The 12,799-nt window shown below is 42.7% G+C and overlaps 1 protein-coding gene across 3 annotated transcripts in view; it reads left to right on the forward strand.

The window, feature by feature from the left end:
- Positions 1–10,098, forward strand: part of NSF (N-ethylmaleimide sensitive factor, vesicle fusing ATPase) — a 132,820-nt gene extending 122,722 nt beyond the window's left edge. Inside the window, exons 18-22 of one of the 3 annotated variants that reach the window (XM_053910401.1) lie at positions 3,451–3,585; positions 4,670–4,783; positions 7,931–7,986; positions 8,143–8,242; positions 8,434–10,098. In XM_053910401.1, coding sequence (XP_053766376.1) covers positions 3,451–3,585; positions 4,670–4,783; positions 7,931–7,986; positions 8,143–8,242; positions 8,434–8,436 — 408 coding nt within the window. In that variant the 3' untranslated portion in view covers positions 8,437–10,098. Of the gene's footprint in view, positions 1–3,450; positions 3,586–4,669; positions 4,784–7,930; positions 7,991–8,142; positions 8,243–8,433 lie in introns of all 3 variants that reach the window. The other 2 variants (XM_053910403.1, XM_053910402.1) reach the window with 2 other exon arrangements.
- The last annotated feature ends 2,701 nt before the right edge of the window (positions 10,099–12,799 follow it).

Consider the following 12,799-nt stretch of genomic DNA (forward strand, 5'->3'; position numbering starts at 1 on the left):
CCCCAACTGGAGGACCTGGCCTGCAACCCAGGCATGTGCCCTGATTGGGAATCGAACCAGCCACCTTTCGGTCTGCAGGCTGGCTCTCAGACCACTGAGCCACACTAGCCAGGGCAACACCCCAGTGTTTGTTATTTTGCCTTTGGACTTAAATATTTCTGTGCCTTCTGGCTTGGAATATCCTTCACCTTCATTGTCCTAATCAGCCTACTCACTCCTTAAGACTCAGCTCAGGAATTACCTCCTCCAGAGAAAAGGTGTTCCTCTCTTTCCTGTTTCTTCCCTCTCCCCTGACATCCTGTGATAACATCTCTGCCTTTCCATATTGTATTGTAATGTTCTCTTTTGCATCTGTCCATAGGTACAAGGTCTGTTCCATATTCATCTAGGAGCTTGGTAAAGCTCCATTGATAATGTGTTTAATTTGTAGCTACTTGATTTCTTCACTAGTAATAAAGACCTCCCTTCCGTCTGTATACATCGCAGGTATACATCTATCCCACAGACCGCACACTCACCTGATGTGCCAACCATTAGTTATACCAGAAGGTCTCAACTTTGCTTCTTCGACATGTCTTTGTTGGCGCGTTACCCACTCTTGGCACAGCACGATGGGCAAAAACAGTGAGGAAGACCGAGGCTGGCTCGCATGCCTTACTGACAGTCATTGACAGTAGTAGTGTGGTGTTTACAAAACCCAAATTGAAAGTGTTTTGGCATCTTTTCTTTAACTTTGTAAAATATTTTCCTACATTTATTTTAATTTCCACATAATTATTTCCATATTTATTTTGACATCCTGAATTTCTAAGATCTGTGAATAGATTTAATGATTGTATAAAGGCTTATCTATGAAATGAGTGTGTATAAATCTAGTGACATGAGTTTAAGACTTATTCCTCTTCCATTTTCCAAGTAAGTATTGTTTTAAATGGGTTTTTCTTCATGAAGAAAGGCAGCGTACCATTTTGGATTCTGGATCTGGTTTCCATTCCCGGCTCCATTTTTTATTAGTTGACCTTGAAAAAATTACTTATTTCTGTGAGACAGAACTTCATCAGTAAAATAGAGATAATGCTAATACTTAATTCTCAGGATTATAGTGAACGTTAAATGAGAGACTGCAGATAGGAGCCAATGAAAGTCTCCGTATTGGACGGTGTGATACTGAGACCCCTTCCCCCATCTACTTCCAGTACGCTGGAAACCAGGCTTCATAGTCCTCGGGCAGGGGGTTGGAAGATTCTTCTCTGGGAAAAAATTTGTTTCCTGACCTTTGAGGGACCCCCAATAATCAGCCAAGTCTTATCTGATCATCATTATCCTGTAGTGAAGCCCTCAGACGTAGAGCTCCCACTTACTAGTTTAACTCTTGAATGTGATTAGTTATCATATAAAGATACACTCTGAAGGAAAGCCCCCAATGAACAAATAGGAAAACACAAACTCAGAGGAAACAGACAAAGCAGAGAACAGAAGAAAACATTTTTAAAATCTAGTATCCACAGAGATCTAAAATTAGGTATTGTATCCATGAAATGTAATAGGATGAAATAAAAAAAAAAGATTCAAGAAACAAGAGCTTCAAGAAGCTCTTAGAAATAAAAAATATTATAGAAAGAGATTAATATAAGTGTTGGAAGATAAAGCTGATGCTAACCTAAAAAAAGTATTAAAGAAATAAAAACCAAGAGCAAAAGAAAGAAAGAAAAAATTAGAAGATTACAAGTGGACCAGTATCCGACTCATGGAGGTTCTGGGGCAGGGGATGGGAGCGTAGGGGAAAGAAAATGAATGGAAGGAAATAAAGAAATTTCTTAGAATGGAATGATTGGTGTTTCCAGCTTAGAAAGGACCCATCTAATGCCAGCAGAAAGAGTAAAGAAAGACTTGTCTCAAGATACACAATTTTGAAATTACAGAACCTAGGGATAAAGAAAAGATCCCTTTAAAATTATATTTAAAAAAAAATTAGAAACAAAGAGTCAGAAAATCAGAATGGCATCAATCTTCCAGCCAATGACACTGAAAATTAAAAGGCAATGGAGCAGTGCCTTCAAAATTCTGAAGGGAAAGGCTCTCTAACCTGGCTCTCCACACCTAGCCACACTGTTAAGTATAAATGGTGTGTACAACATTAAGGGTGAAATAAAGGCATTTCCACACATTCAAGGAAATGTTGGGATTCTTACCTCTATTACATCAAATTTCTGGGGAAGCCTTGAAGTATATGTACCACAGAAAGAATAAATGAAGAAAAAGGAAGCTAGGAAATGGGATTGTAACAGAGGGAAGAGCAAAGTTCCAGACCTGCAGCTGTAGGACAGGCCTGGAGAGCAGTCGGTTCAGACTGAGCTCTGAGAGCTGAGAGCTTCAGGAGGGAGGTGTCTTGAATTCCCTACCCTGTCTGAATGCACCGGAAGGTACTCGTGGTTGTGTGTGTTCGGAGATGAACTTGTGATAGACCAGTGCCTGGTAAACTAAGCAAAGGAGGGAAATGGCAGTTATTAACTCTAATGTAAACGGAATGTCTTCCAAGAAAGGAAATTAATAGTAAACTACATGGCTTGGCTGTAGATCACATTTATATAATCATAATAAATATTGAATATAGATTTAACCCAAAACTGCAAAAACTGTATTAGAAGGATGAGAAGGATATATTGGGGTGGGGGGAGAGTAAGTACAAAATTTATATTAAATAACCATCTTCCATAATAGGAAGTTAAATAATATTTAAAGCTGAAAACAAAAGTCTTAAAATAGTAATGTAACCTTGTTATTTAAAGACAAGGAAGTAAGCACCAGGAAGAAAGCTAAGAGAATTGCCTCTGGAGAAAGGAGGTCAGGAATGGTGGCATAAACCTGGTATAGTTTTTAAACATCTTTTGGTATATTTGGGGATGGCAGATAAAAATTAAATTTAAAAATATTAACCAAGGCAATTACGTAAAGCACTTAACAACATGCCTTTCATAGTTAAGTGTTACGGAACATGTAAAATATTATTATTACCCTACTCCTTCTAAAAACCATAGCAAAGCTTTGCCAAGTGGGTGAACACCGACTTTTCATTCATTCATTTCATTTTCCCGATTCCCATGATACATACACCGTGTTGGCGGTGAAAAGTGAATTACAAACATGTACTGAAGTGTCTTGGCTTGTATGGCTCCCTGATCTGCTAAGCCACTATTTTATAGATGTGAGTGAGAAGAAGGAGCTGTTGCCTCTTTCTAAATCGTGTTCCAAAGAAGTGTTACTCTTTCTGAATCATGTTGTTGATTCTTCTCTTTTGATTTCAGGAGGACAATTCTGATTTTTTTTTTCTCTTGCCTAATCGTTTACATTTGTGCGATTGAACAAGTGGGTATTGTTCAGGCTTACCCTATCAAGTGTTCTAATCAGCTTCATCCTGTGCATTTTCACGTGTTTTCTCTCTGCGATCAGGGCCGCAAGCTTCTCATCATTGGGACCACTAGCCGCAAAGACGTGCTCCAGGAGATGGAAATGCTCACCGCTTTCAGCACCACCATCCACGTGCCCAACATTGCCACAGGAGAGCAGCTGCTGGAAGCTTTGGAGGTGAGAATGAGTCAATGGATTGCTCACTGTTTATAAGAAAGGACTTGAAGCTGGAAATAATGCGAAGGGGTGCCAGACATCACACCTGGTGTTTAGTTTCTATGTTAACCTGGAGTATGGGACCTGGGCTATACCTTCAGGTGCTTTTAGGAATTAGAGGAAGGAGAGATGACTATCAGTGGGAGTGTGTGTCCCACTCCTCGGCATGGGCAGCACACAAGCTGCCAGTGATGGGTGACTGTGCCCAGCGTGAGCGATGCACACAGACCACATGGACCAGAGGCGTGGGCTGGTGGCGGGGGGATAACGTGCTCAATGTAGAAAAGTCAGTCATTCGTGGGAGCTTCCAGCCCCTTCACTTGTATTTATTTAATAAATTGGGATGATGATTAAAACCATTAGAACTTCAAAAAAGCTACAGAAGTAAAAGGAACTGATTCATGAACAAGTTTATAACACAGAAATGTTTTCTTCAGTACTTTTAAGGATAACAAAGTCTTTAATTTTAAAAAAATTAATTCTTCATTAAACTTTTGATCAATACTAGTATGTACAAGTGACTTGATAAATCTGTTAGAAATTTTATCTAGTGACTTCTGCAACGGTGGTGAAGTCTTCTTACAAGCCTCAAGACCCGTAAAACTGGGGCCACTCCCAACAAAATGGAAATTGTTTACATGAGGAATGTCTGCAGGTTACCTGCTCGAGCAGCTTTTGTGCCGGAGTTGGGGGAGAGAATTACATTTTGCTTGCTCTGACGCATACAGATTTGTTCCTAGAAAGGAATGTTAAAAATTTTAACTGATATTTATTGTGGATTGGAGCTATTTTCCCCCCAGCAAATATACCTCTAAATTATAATGGAGGCCTATAGGAAAGCAGAACTTAGAGTACCAACATTCACTTTCATAACTACACCTACTGGGTTTAGGAAGGTCAGGTTAGATTTTAAAATAGGAGAGAATCCTGTCAAGTTGAACCAGTCAACTAGTCATTGTTCTTTTAAGAATAAGTGTAAAAATTAACTAATGTTGTTGATTCACTTATTATAACACTGCTTTCATTATTTTTAATGTTTTTGTAGCTTTTGGGCAATTTCAAGGATAAGGAACGTACCACAATTGCACAGCAAGTAAAAGGGAAACAGGTCTGGATAGGAATCAAGAAGCTGCTAATGTTGATCGAGATGTCCCTACAGGTAGGTTGCTTCCTTCTCTGTGTGATTCAGTCATAGAAGCTTTACGTTATGCCTACAGGTTTTATATTTCCTTTTGCTGACGTTTTAATTTGTTACAATTTTTTTAAAGATTTTATTTATTTTTAGACAGAGGGGAAGGAAGGGAGAAAGATAGAGAGAAACATTAATGTGTGGTTGCCTCTCGCGAACCCCCTACTGGGGACCTGGCCTGCAACCCAGGCACGTGCCCAGACTGGGATTTGAACCAGCAACCTTTTGGTTCTCAGGTCGGTGCTCAATCCACTGAGCCACACCAGCCAGGGCTAATTTTCTTATATTATTTCCAAACTGAAATTGATATTAGTAGCCTGAGATCAAACAGTAATTTATTGGTACTTTTCTTTCCCACTGAAAATTCAAAAATAGAAGAAAAGATTATAAAGTTATTTTTAAGTTTTAACTTTGGGAGTCACCCAATCGTAGAACTAGAAAGGACTTCAAAGAACAATTGTTCCGCTGCTTCTCATTTTAGCAATGAGGGTAGCATGTCCCACAGGTTGTCAGCGAGTTATCCGAGGTCCCAGCCAGTTGATGGAGGGGGATGACGTTACCATCAGAGGTCAGGAAACTACCACACATATACCAAAAGGGGCCTGGGAGACTGTTCTAGGGGACAAAGTAATCGAGTTGTGCAGAGCAGACTTGGGCTCCGTGTATGTTCCCCTGGCCTGGGCTCCAGGAAACTTCACGCCAACTGCTGCAGGGTTCAGCACCCATAGAGAACTGAGCCCAGGCTGCTGCCTGGGCAAAGACAGATGAAGCTACTTTGGGACTTTCTCGAGTCTGCTGGCAACTTACTGTTCCTCATTTTGGAACTCCACCCTTCCATGTGCCCATCCTGTGTCTTTTTATGCTTATCAAGTTAGATAGATAATAAATGTGTCCTCACTAAGGTCTCTGAGCTCAGCAATCTTTGCTGACACTCACTGTTGAATCCACAGTCTCTGGAACAGAGCCAGACAGAGTAGGGTGCCCGGCGAACTTTGAGAGCGTGAGTCTCTCCCAGGTCCTAGGCTACCTTCTGAGCACGTGTATCACTGCGCAGCTCTGCCCTTGATCCGTGTGAGCAGTGGGTGGCAGAGGTGAAGCTGCAGTTACCCCCGAACTCGGCTCTTGACCACTGACAGTTGGAAACAAAAAGCGAATGCTTTTTCATCTTTGCTGGTGAATTTATTTTAAAATAAGATTGTGGTTTTCCGAAACCTAAAGTTCAATCTGTTGCACTTTCAGCTGGGCTGTTTTTAAGCCAGTTTACTTATTTCCCATTTTGAACAGTGAATTAAAGTTACAGACTAACCACTTTGCATAGGGCTTTTCTTGGGAAAGGTGCCTATACAGATGTGTTGGCCCTTTCCTTGGAAAAGATAAACCTGTCAGATAGGCAGCTCAACTCTTCGTTTTTTTTAGTTTCAGCACAAGTTTTTTCTCCAGTAATTGCATAGAAGAAACTATGTGGGTTTTTCTCCCGAATCCCTACCCCTTCCTCTTCCTTTCATGCCTGCAGGTCAGTGATCAAGTTAATGCCGCTTATGTGTGTGGGGTGGAAAGTGAAAGCGGGGCAGTCGGGCCTAATCTTCAGCGACTGACACTTCATAGGCCTCTGAGCTTGAACCCCTTCATGTCAAATGGATTTCGTGCAGCTGAGTGAATTCTCTTTAGATCTGCCTTAGAGAGCCTGAGCCTAAGTGAAGAGGCATGTAGTTTAGCAGAATATAAGTCATGTTACCTCTCTGTTCACCATACACAATTCTGTTAAAACTTGCACAGTGCTGCGGATCTGCTCTGACTGGATGTCACCTGAGGGAATAAAGTCATTTATCTAGATTACTTTTTTCCTCCCTTTCTCTTGACTTTTAATTCCATTGCTACAGGCAAGTCAGTAAGTCGTTGCTCACACATATTAAATATATTTAATGGGCAAAGACCTGCAAGTACTGACTACAGCTGAGCTCCAGCCAGTTCCATTTTTTTTAAAGAAGTTGACAATTGATTCATATGTAATTCTATTCCCAAAGAAGAAAAATGTTTCTTTTGTTAGCTATTCACACTTTTTCTTAGTCCTTTGTAGTCTGACCTCTTAACTTTGATACATTTGAAACTTCTGCTGGATGTTTTTCTGTGATAGAAGAGATCTTTAAACAACAAAAAAAAAGTGGTTAGAGGGGAATCCAGTTGCACATTCACCCGCAGCTGCGCCGAGCATCTGAAAGCTGCTCCCGGAGGGCAGGGAGTTCCCTCTTGGGAAACAGACTCCTGCCCAGGAACATTTTTTAAAGTTAGGTGTGTTTCTTACAATAAAAATTCACCTTAAGGAATTAAAGATGTTTTTAATGACAATTTTTTAGATACTTCACATCTCTGGTGAGTGGACCAATGAAAAGAAAGTATAAGCAAATTAGTGTAAATATGAATTTAAGGTGAAAATTGACAATTACTAATGATGACCTGGACCGGGACACCTCCATCTCTCCTTCGGCTCACGGCCCTGTTCTCGTCCGCAGAGACCCAGCTATCCGGAGCCTCACTGGGAGGAGTGCGCCCTGTGCTTTGCTTTGGTAGTTTCGGCACAATGGTTTTCATTACCTGCAGAGCGGCAGCTATGGAAGGGAGACCAAGGCTAAGAAAAGCTAGATTATCGATCATAAAGACTGAATAAGCTATTTTTTTTAGTTGTTCAATCAACATCAGTTCTTCAAGTTTGGTCTCACTTTTAGGCCTTAGATGAGTCCTGTGAATTGGTTGCCACGTGAGCGCCCAGGAATGGCCACCATGCGGTCTCCCACTAGTCCTCGAAGGCTCGCTGCCTCCTCACTCGGTGCCAGCTAAGGGAGCACGCACTGAGGTGCCTGGGAACGACCCGCTGGGCCATTTGGCACCTCTAATATAGCAGTTCTCCGTAGTAGGAAGTCCCATTCACTTCTCTTGAATGACACAGCCTGCTTTCCTGTGCATCAGAGTACTGGTCAAGGAACAGGTAACCCAGTTCTGCGACTGGGCAAAAAAGCACGGAGGAAAGTGTGAAGCTCAGCATTTCCTTGGCATGAGTAAGTGCGTGGTTATTAGACGGCACCATTAACCCTTGGTCTTTATTTCTTCTGATGTATTTAGATGGATCCTGAATACCGCGTGAGGAAATTCTTGGCTCTCTTGAGAGAAGAAGGAGCGTAAGTATGTACAGCACTTGACTGTCACCCAAATTCACCCCTCTCTCAAGTCCCAGTGCCCATTCTAAGCGTTGCCTCTAGTGCTTATAAACTTAAAATCTCAGCCTTTCTTGGACAACTCTGTTCGCATTTATAGAATTTTTCACTGTGTTGTAGGTCTGAGGGACCAAGCAAGGAAGTTGGCTGTACTGTTGGTTTGCCCTCCCTGTCCTGCTTCACAAAACTTCCTTGTCACAATGCAGGAAAAAACCCAATGGTACATACTTGTGGGAACCTGCTTTTAGATGCATGGAGCTGTGGCCCTTTTCTTTCATGACTTGCTCATCTAACAACAGGCGCGTAGTGAGAAACTTAGAAAAGCCATTAAGAAGCTCGCAGTGATTTTGTGAGGAATGGCTTTTTGCACACCCTCATCTCTTGTTTGTGTTTTGGGCATTTCTTTTTCAGTAGCCCCCTTGACTTTGAAAACGAACTATTTGCAAACACACAGTGACCAAGGGAAGTGACCAAGGGAAGTGACCAATGTAAAGAGGCCTGGGATCGTCACTGGATTTACTCGAGATCCTGACGAAGTGAAACGTGCCCTACCTTCAACACGTGCTCGCTCCGCATGAGTAGTGCCATCAGATCCCCTCCTTGTACTCACCGAGATACTCTGCCACTTTGTGAACGGTACACACTTGCTTTAGAATGCTCTGCTTCTCTTTCCGTGCAGCCGAAGCTGATTCCTTCTTCCTCAGTCTTTTAAGTGTGGGAAATATACTGTACTTGTGAACACTACACCTTCTAAGCTCCCTACTGCCCCCCACCACCCCAAAACTCTCTAAATGTAATGATTTTGCAAGACAACAGTTGGCCTGTTAGAAGGAAGCCTTTGGACAGATAAACCAGGGACAGTGAATAGAGGAAAGGGCTCCAGGGGATTATCTTACAGCCTCCGTGTGCTAACACTACAGGCAGTCAGGTATTTGGTTAAAGTTCTCCCACAAAGCTGGTTGTTACCTTTGCCTGAAGAAACAGGCCTTTGGATTTCTAAGATGCTGCTCTCAATTATTTTCAGAGATGTTTCCAAGTTGCAATCAGGAGATCTTTCTCAGTAGAAAGTCAGATTATTACGTGCTGTGTTGGCTATGACATCCCCTTAATATAACTAATTTCCTCTGTGGTAAGAGGTACGCGAGTCATTTCTACCTGGTAGCTGTTGTTAAAAACTTGTGAAAGATGTATGGGAAAAGCGTACACCCCTAAAAAGAAAGAAGTTGTTAAAGAAAGTAATTAATAAACCTCTCAGTACTAATTAGTGTCCAACTCTAAATGGGTCAGTTCCTTAGGATAATATTAAAGGCTTATTAGCATCACCAGTTTTCTTTTTTCCTGAAGTTAATGACTTACTTATGTATCCTTCATTTTAAATTATCTGTACTACCCAGCATCTAAAAAACTAAAGTAAACCACTCTCTAGCGCTCTCCCCTCAGTCCTCACCGGCCATTATGGAGTCCTCACCGGCTCCATAATGAGGGTAACACATTTCCTCTACCCTCTACACTTCTTCCAAAGGGTTTGTCTTATAACTGAGTTAGAAGGAATTTACATGGGGCATTGTATTTGGTGATGAGACCTATGGAGCATGCCACTCTGTCCCCATTGCTGCTTAAAATGTGAGGACAAGCCATCAGAAGCCATCGGAACGTGCCCGACGCCCCCCGGGAGGCCTGTTGCCGCAGTGGCACTGAGTGTAGCTCTCGTCTGTCCCTGTGGCAGAAAGCAAATTACCTCCAGATATGGCTACCTGCGCATCTTTGCCGGACTTGTATGTCACGTCTACTTTGTTGCAGCTTCTCATCGCTAGCTTATTTTGTGGCTTTTCAAAAAGTGGGTTCTATTGTGAAATTCTGTAATTCCCGGTGACCAGCACCCTGGATTTCCTTGTCCGGTTTAGATCTTCTTGCCTCTTTTCTCTTCCCATGAAAGTGGCACACATTGTATTAACTTATGTCTCCTATTCAGCGAGGTTAGTGTCTTTGTGTTTTGTCCAAAACTATATTGAAAAATATATATATTATATTGTTTAATGCAAATGAAGGAATGCAATAAAGAGTATATATATACTTGAAAACATTCTGTAGACCAGTATTTTCTACAAAACAATGTATATAACTGATATGAACGTACGAGGCGGGGGGGGGGGGGGGCAAGAAAGGCCCTCCGGAAGTTGTGTTGTAACTGTCCTAAGGAGATGGGTGCTCTTTATTTAAAAGTCTCTGATTTTAGCTTTTTAAGTGTAGTCAGTTAAAAAGAAAAACAGATCAGTAGCATTTTTAAAAGTTAATGCACAAGAATCTTTATACTTATTTTACTTACTTCACCTTATAAAAAAACTGAAGTGTACCAAAGCCATTATTGGGTTAAACCAGAAAGGAAAATTGTTTCTCAAGTGGAGTCACTTCTTCCTCTGAAATGCACAAACCAGGGCCTCAGACACTCTCAGTGAGATTTCTTCACGTGGTCTGTTTGGGTATCCTTCATCCTCTTTTGCATGTTGCTGTGCTATCATAACTCTTAGCCTAAACCCTGATCCTTAGAGTTGGCTCCAGTTAGGACTAAAGGCAGCCCAGAAAGTTAGCAAGGGTCTGTGGGAAGAAGCCAACTACAGAGATTCCCGGAGAGCAGGGTCGGCCCCCAGGAGCTGCCCACACCCTCCTGGGAGAAGGACCAGGGCCACCTGGTCCCTGCACAGCCTTGAAAAGGCGGAGTCCTGAGGCTCTCTGAGTCCTCTCCGGAGTCCATGCCGGGCAGGGCACGTGCGGGATTACAGCCTGGCCCACTGCAGAGCAAGGAGGCTCCAGCCAGCTGCTGCCTTACTTCCCTTCATCTATGGGTGGCCTGTTAACAGGCTATTTTTCCCTATTTAAAAAAATTGTAATGTATTGATTCAAAAAAGAAACACTACTTTGTTGTATCACTTAATTTATGCATTCATTGGTTGATTCTTGTATGGGCCCTGACTGGCGTATCAGGACCACGTTCTAATCAACTGAGCTACTTGGCAGGGCTAACAGCGTTTTTCGTTTTTCTTTTTTTTTTTTAATTTTACTTAATTTTTTTTACAGAGACAGAGAGGAAGGGAGGGAGAAAGACCCCTGACCAGGGATCACACCTGCGATCTTGGTGTATCGGGACGATGCTCCAACAAACTGAGCTAGTCGGCCAGGGCTTAAATTTTTTTTTTTTTTCAGAAGATGTCATTAAAGCCTCAAAAAAAGCAGCTTTTAACTTTGTCCTTTCTAAATTTGTACATCTTCACTGAAACACTTTTTAAAAGGTAACACAGAAAACTGCATAAAATCTGAGATATGTTTTGCTATTTAAGGCTGTTTTTTCATATCCTAAAAATTACAGCAAACGGCCGCCCCTTGAAGCTTCCGCAAGGAGTCGTGCAGTAGATTCCGGTGTGTATAATAACCAGATCCCGGGAAACAGACCTGTGGAAGCGTTGAGTCAGCTATAAACAGCCCACCCAGCTCACACACAGAAGGTGAAAGCAAGATTTCATTTTCCTTGCCTGGCAACTTGGTCCATATGCCTTTTCAGAGAAGGGATGGGGAGGAGTGTGTAAGAGAGTTCAAAGGAGCACGTAATTTCAGAAGTTATTGCAAGATGACCTGAAGTTTCTCATCAGCTAGCAAGTAGTGCTGAGACCCGGGCCTGGAGGGACCCACAGGGCGCATGTGGACACCGTAGCATTAAGATGCGGACACGGCGCTGTGATTGGCACATTCCCGAGTAGTGAAGACAGAATTTGCAAGGACTCATGTTTGAAAATTTCCCGGGACAGTCTCCGCACAATCGCCCCTGTCTCACTGCTTTGGGAGTTTAAGACTCCCAAAGGGGAGATCCTTGTTTGCCTTCTAGAAAGTTCTCTGTTAAGTCAGGAGAAATGATGACAGTGCGGTGGCCATCGTTTTGCTGAAAGAGCTTCACACATGTGTGTGCACGACAGCCATGCGTGTCCACGTACACGGACCCAAGGCCGGCACGGGCGCCCCACTGGGTCACTGGAAACCATCCCGGAGACACCTAGGACAGCCCCCCTCCCTCACCTCTTCCCTCGCCTTCCCTGCTTTCTCCTGCCCCCTTGTTTCGCCTTTATTTGTACCTCATCCTCCCAGCCTTGAGCACTCGTACACACCCCCTTCTTCCTTCCCAAAATAATACTGGTTTGAATATTACCTTCTTATTAGATTGTCTCTTCCTTTTGGATTTTTTTTAACTTCCTCGTGTTTTTACATGTTTATTCGTATTTATGCTTACTGAGAAGCTAAATGGTCAAGCGCTGCTGTGAACTGTATTCTCTTTATTCATAGCATATGATTACTCCTGGAGAGGATTGCAAATGGCCTTGGTAAGTATGAGCAGGGACTGCTTGAGTACTTGGCAATCTTATAGGTTAAGAAAAGGAGCGCCCAGAACGCTGGGGCAGATGCGTCTCGGCCTGACACTGCGCGGCAGCGCTGCGGGCAGGTCAGGGAGCCGAGTTGTGAGCCCTCCGTGCCCGACTCCTTGCACGGTGACAGGACCATCTCTGTGGTGTAAGCTTTTCAGGGACTAAATAAAGACACGCTACGGGCAGAGTAAAGTTCGTGAATTTCTAGGAGCCTTTCCTAACTGAGGTTAGAGGCCTGCAGGGAGCACTGGCAGCCCATCTCCACCGCGCCAGGCAGACCACTTTATTGTTCTGTTACTCTCTGTGCAATGAAAGAAATAAGATTTGTTCCCAATAAAGGTCAACCAAGGGAAGGAAAGAAAAATATT

Source organism: Desmodus rotundus, chromosome 9 (assembly GCF_022682495.2).
Source record: "Desmodus rotundus isolate HL8 chromosome 9, HLdesRot8A.1, whole genome shotgun sequence".
Classification (NCBI taxonomy): domain Eukaryota; kingdom Metazoa; phylum Chordata; class Mammalia; order Chiroptera; family Phyllostomidae; genus Desmodus; species Desmodus rotundus.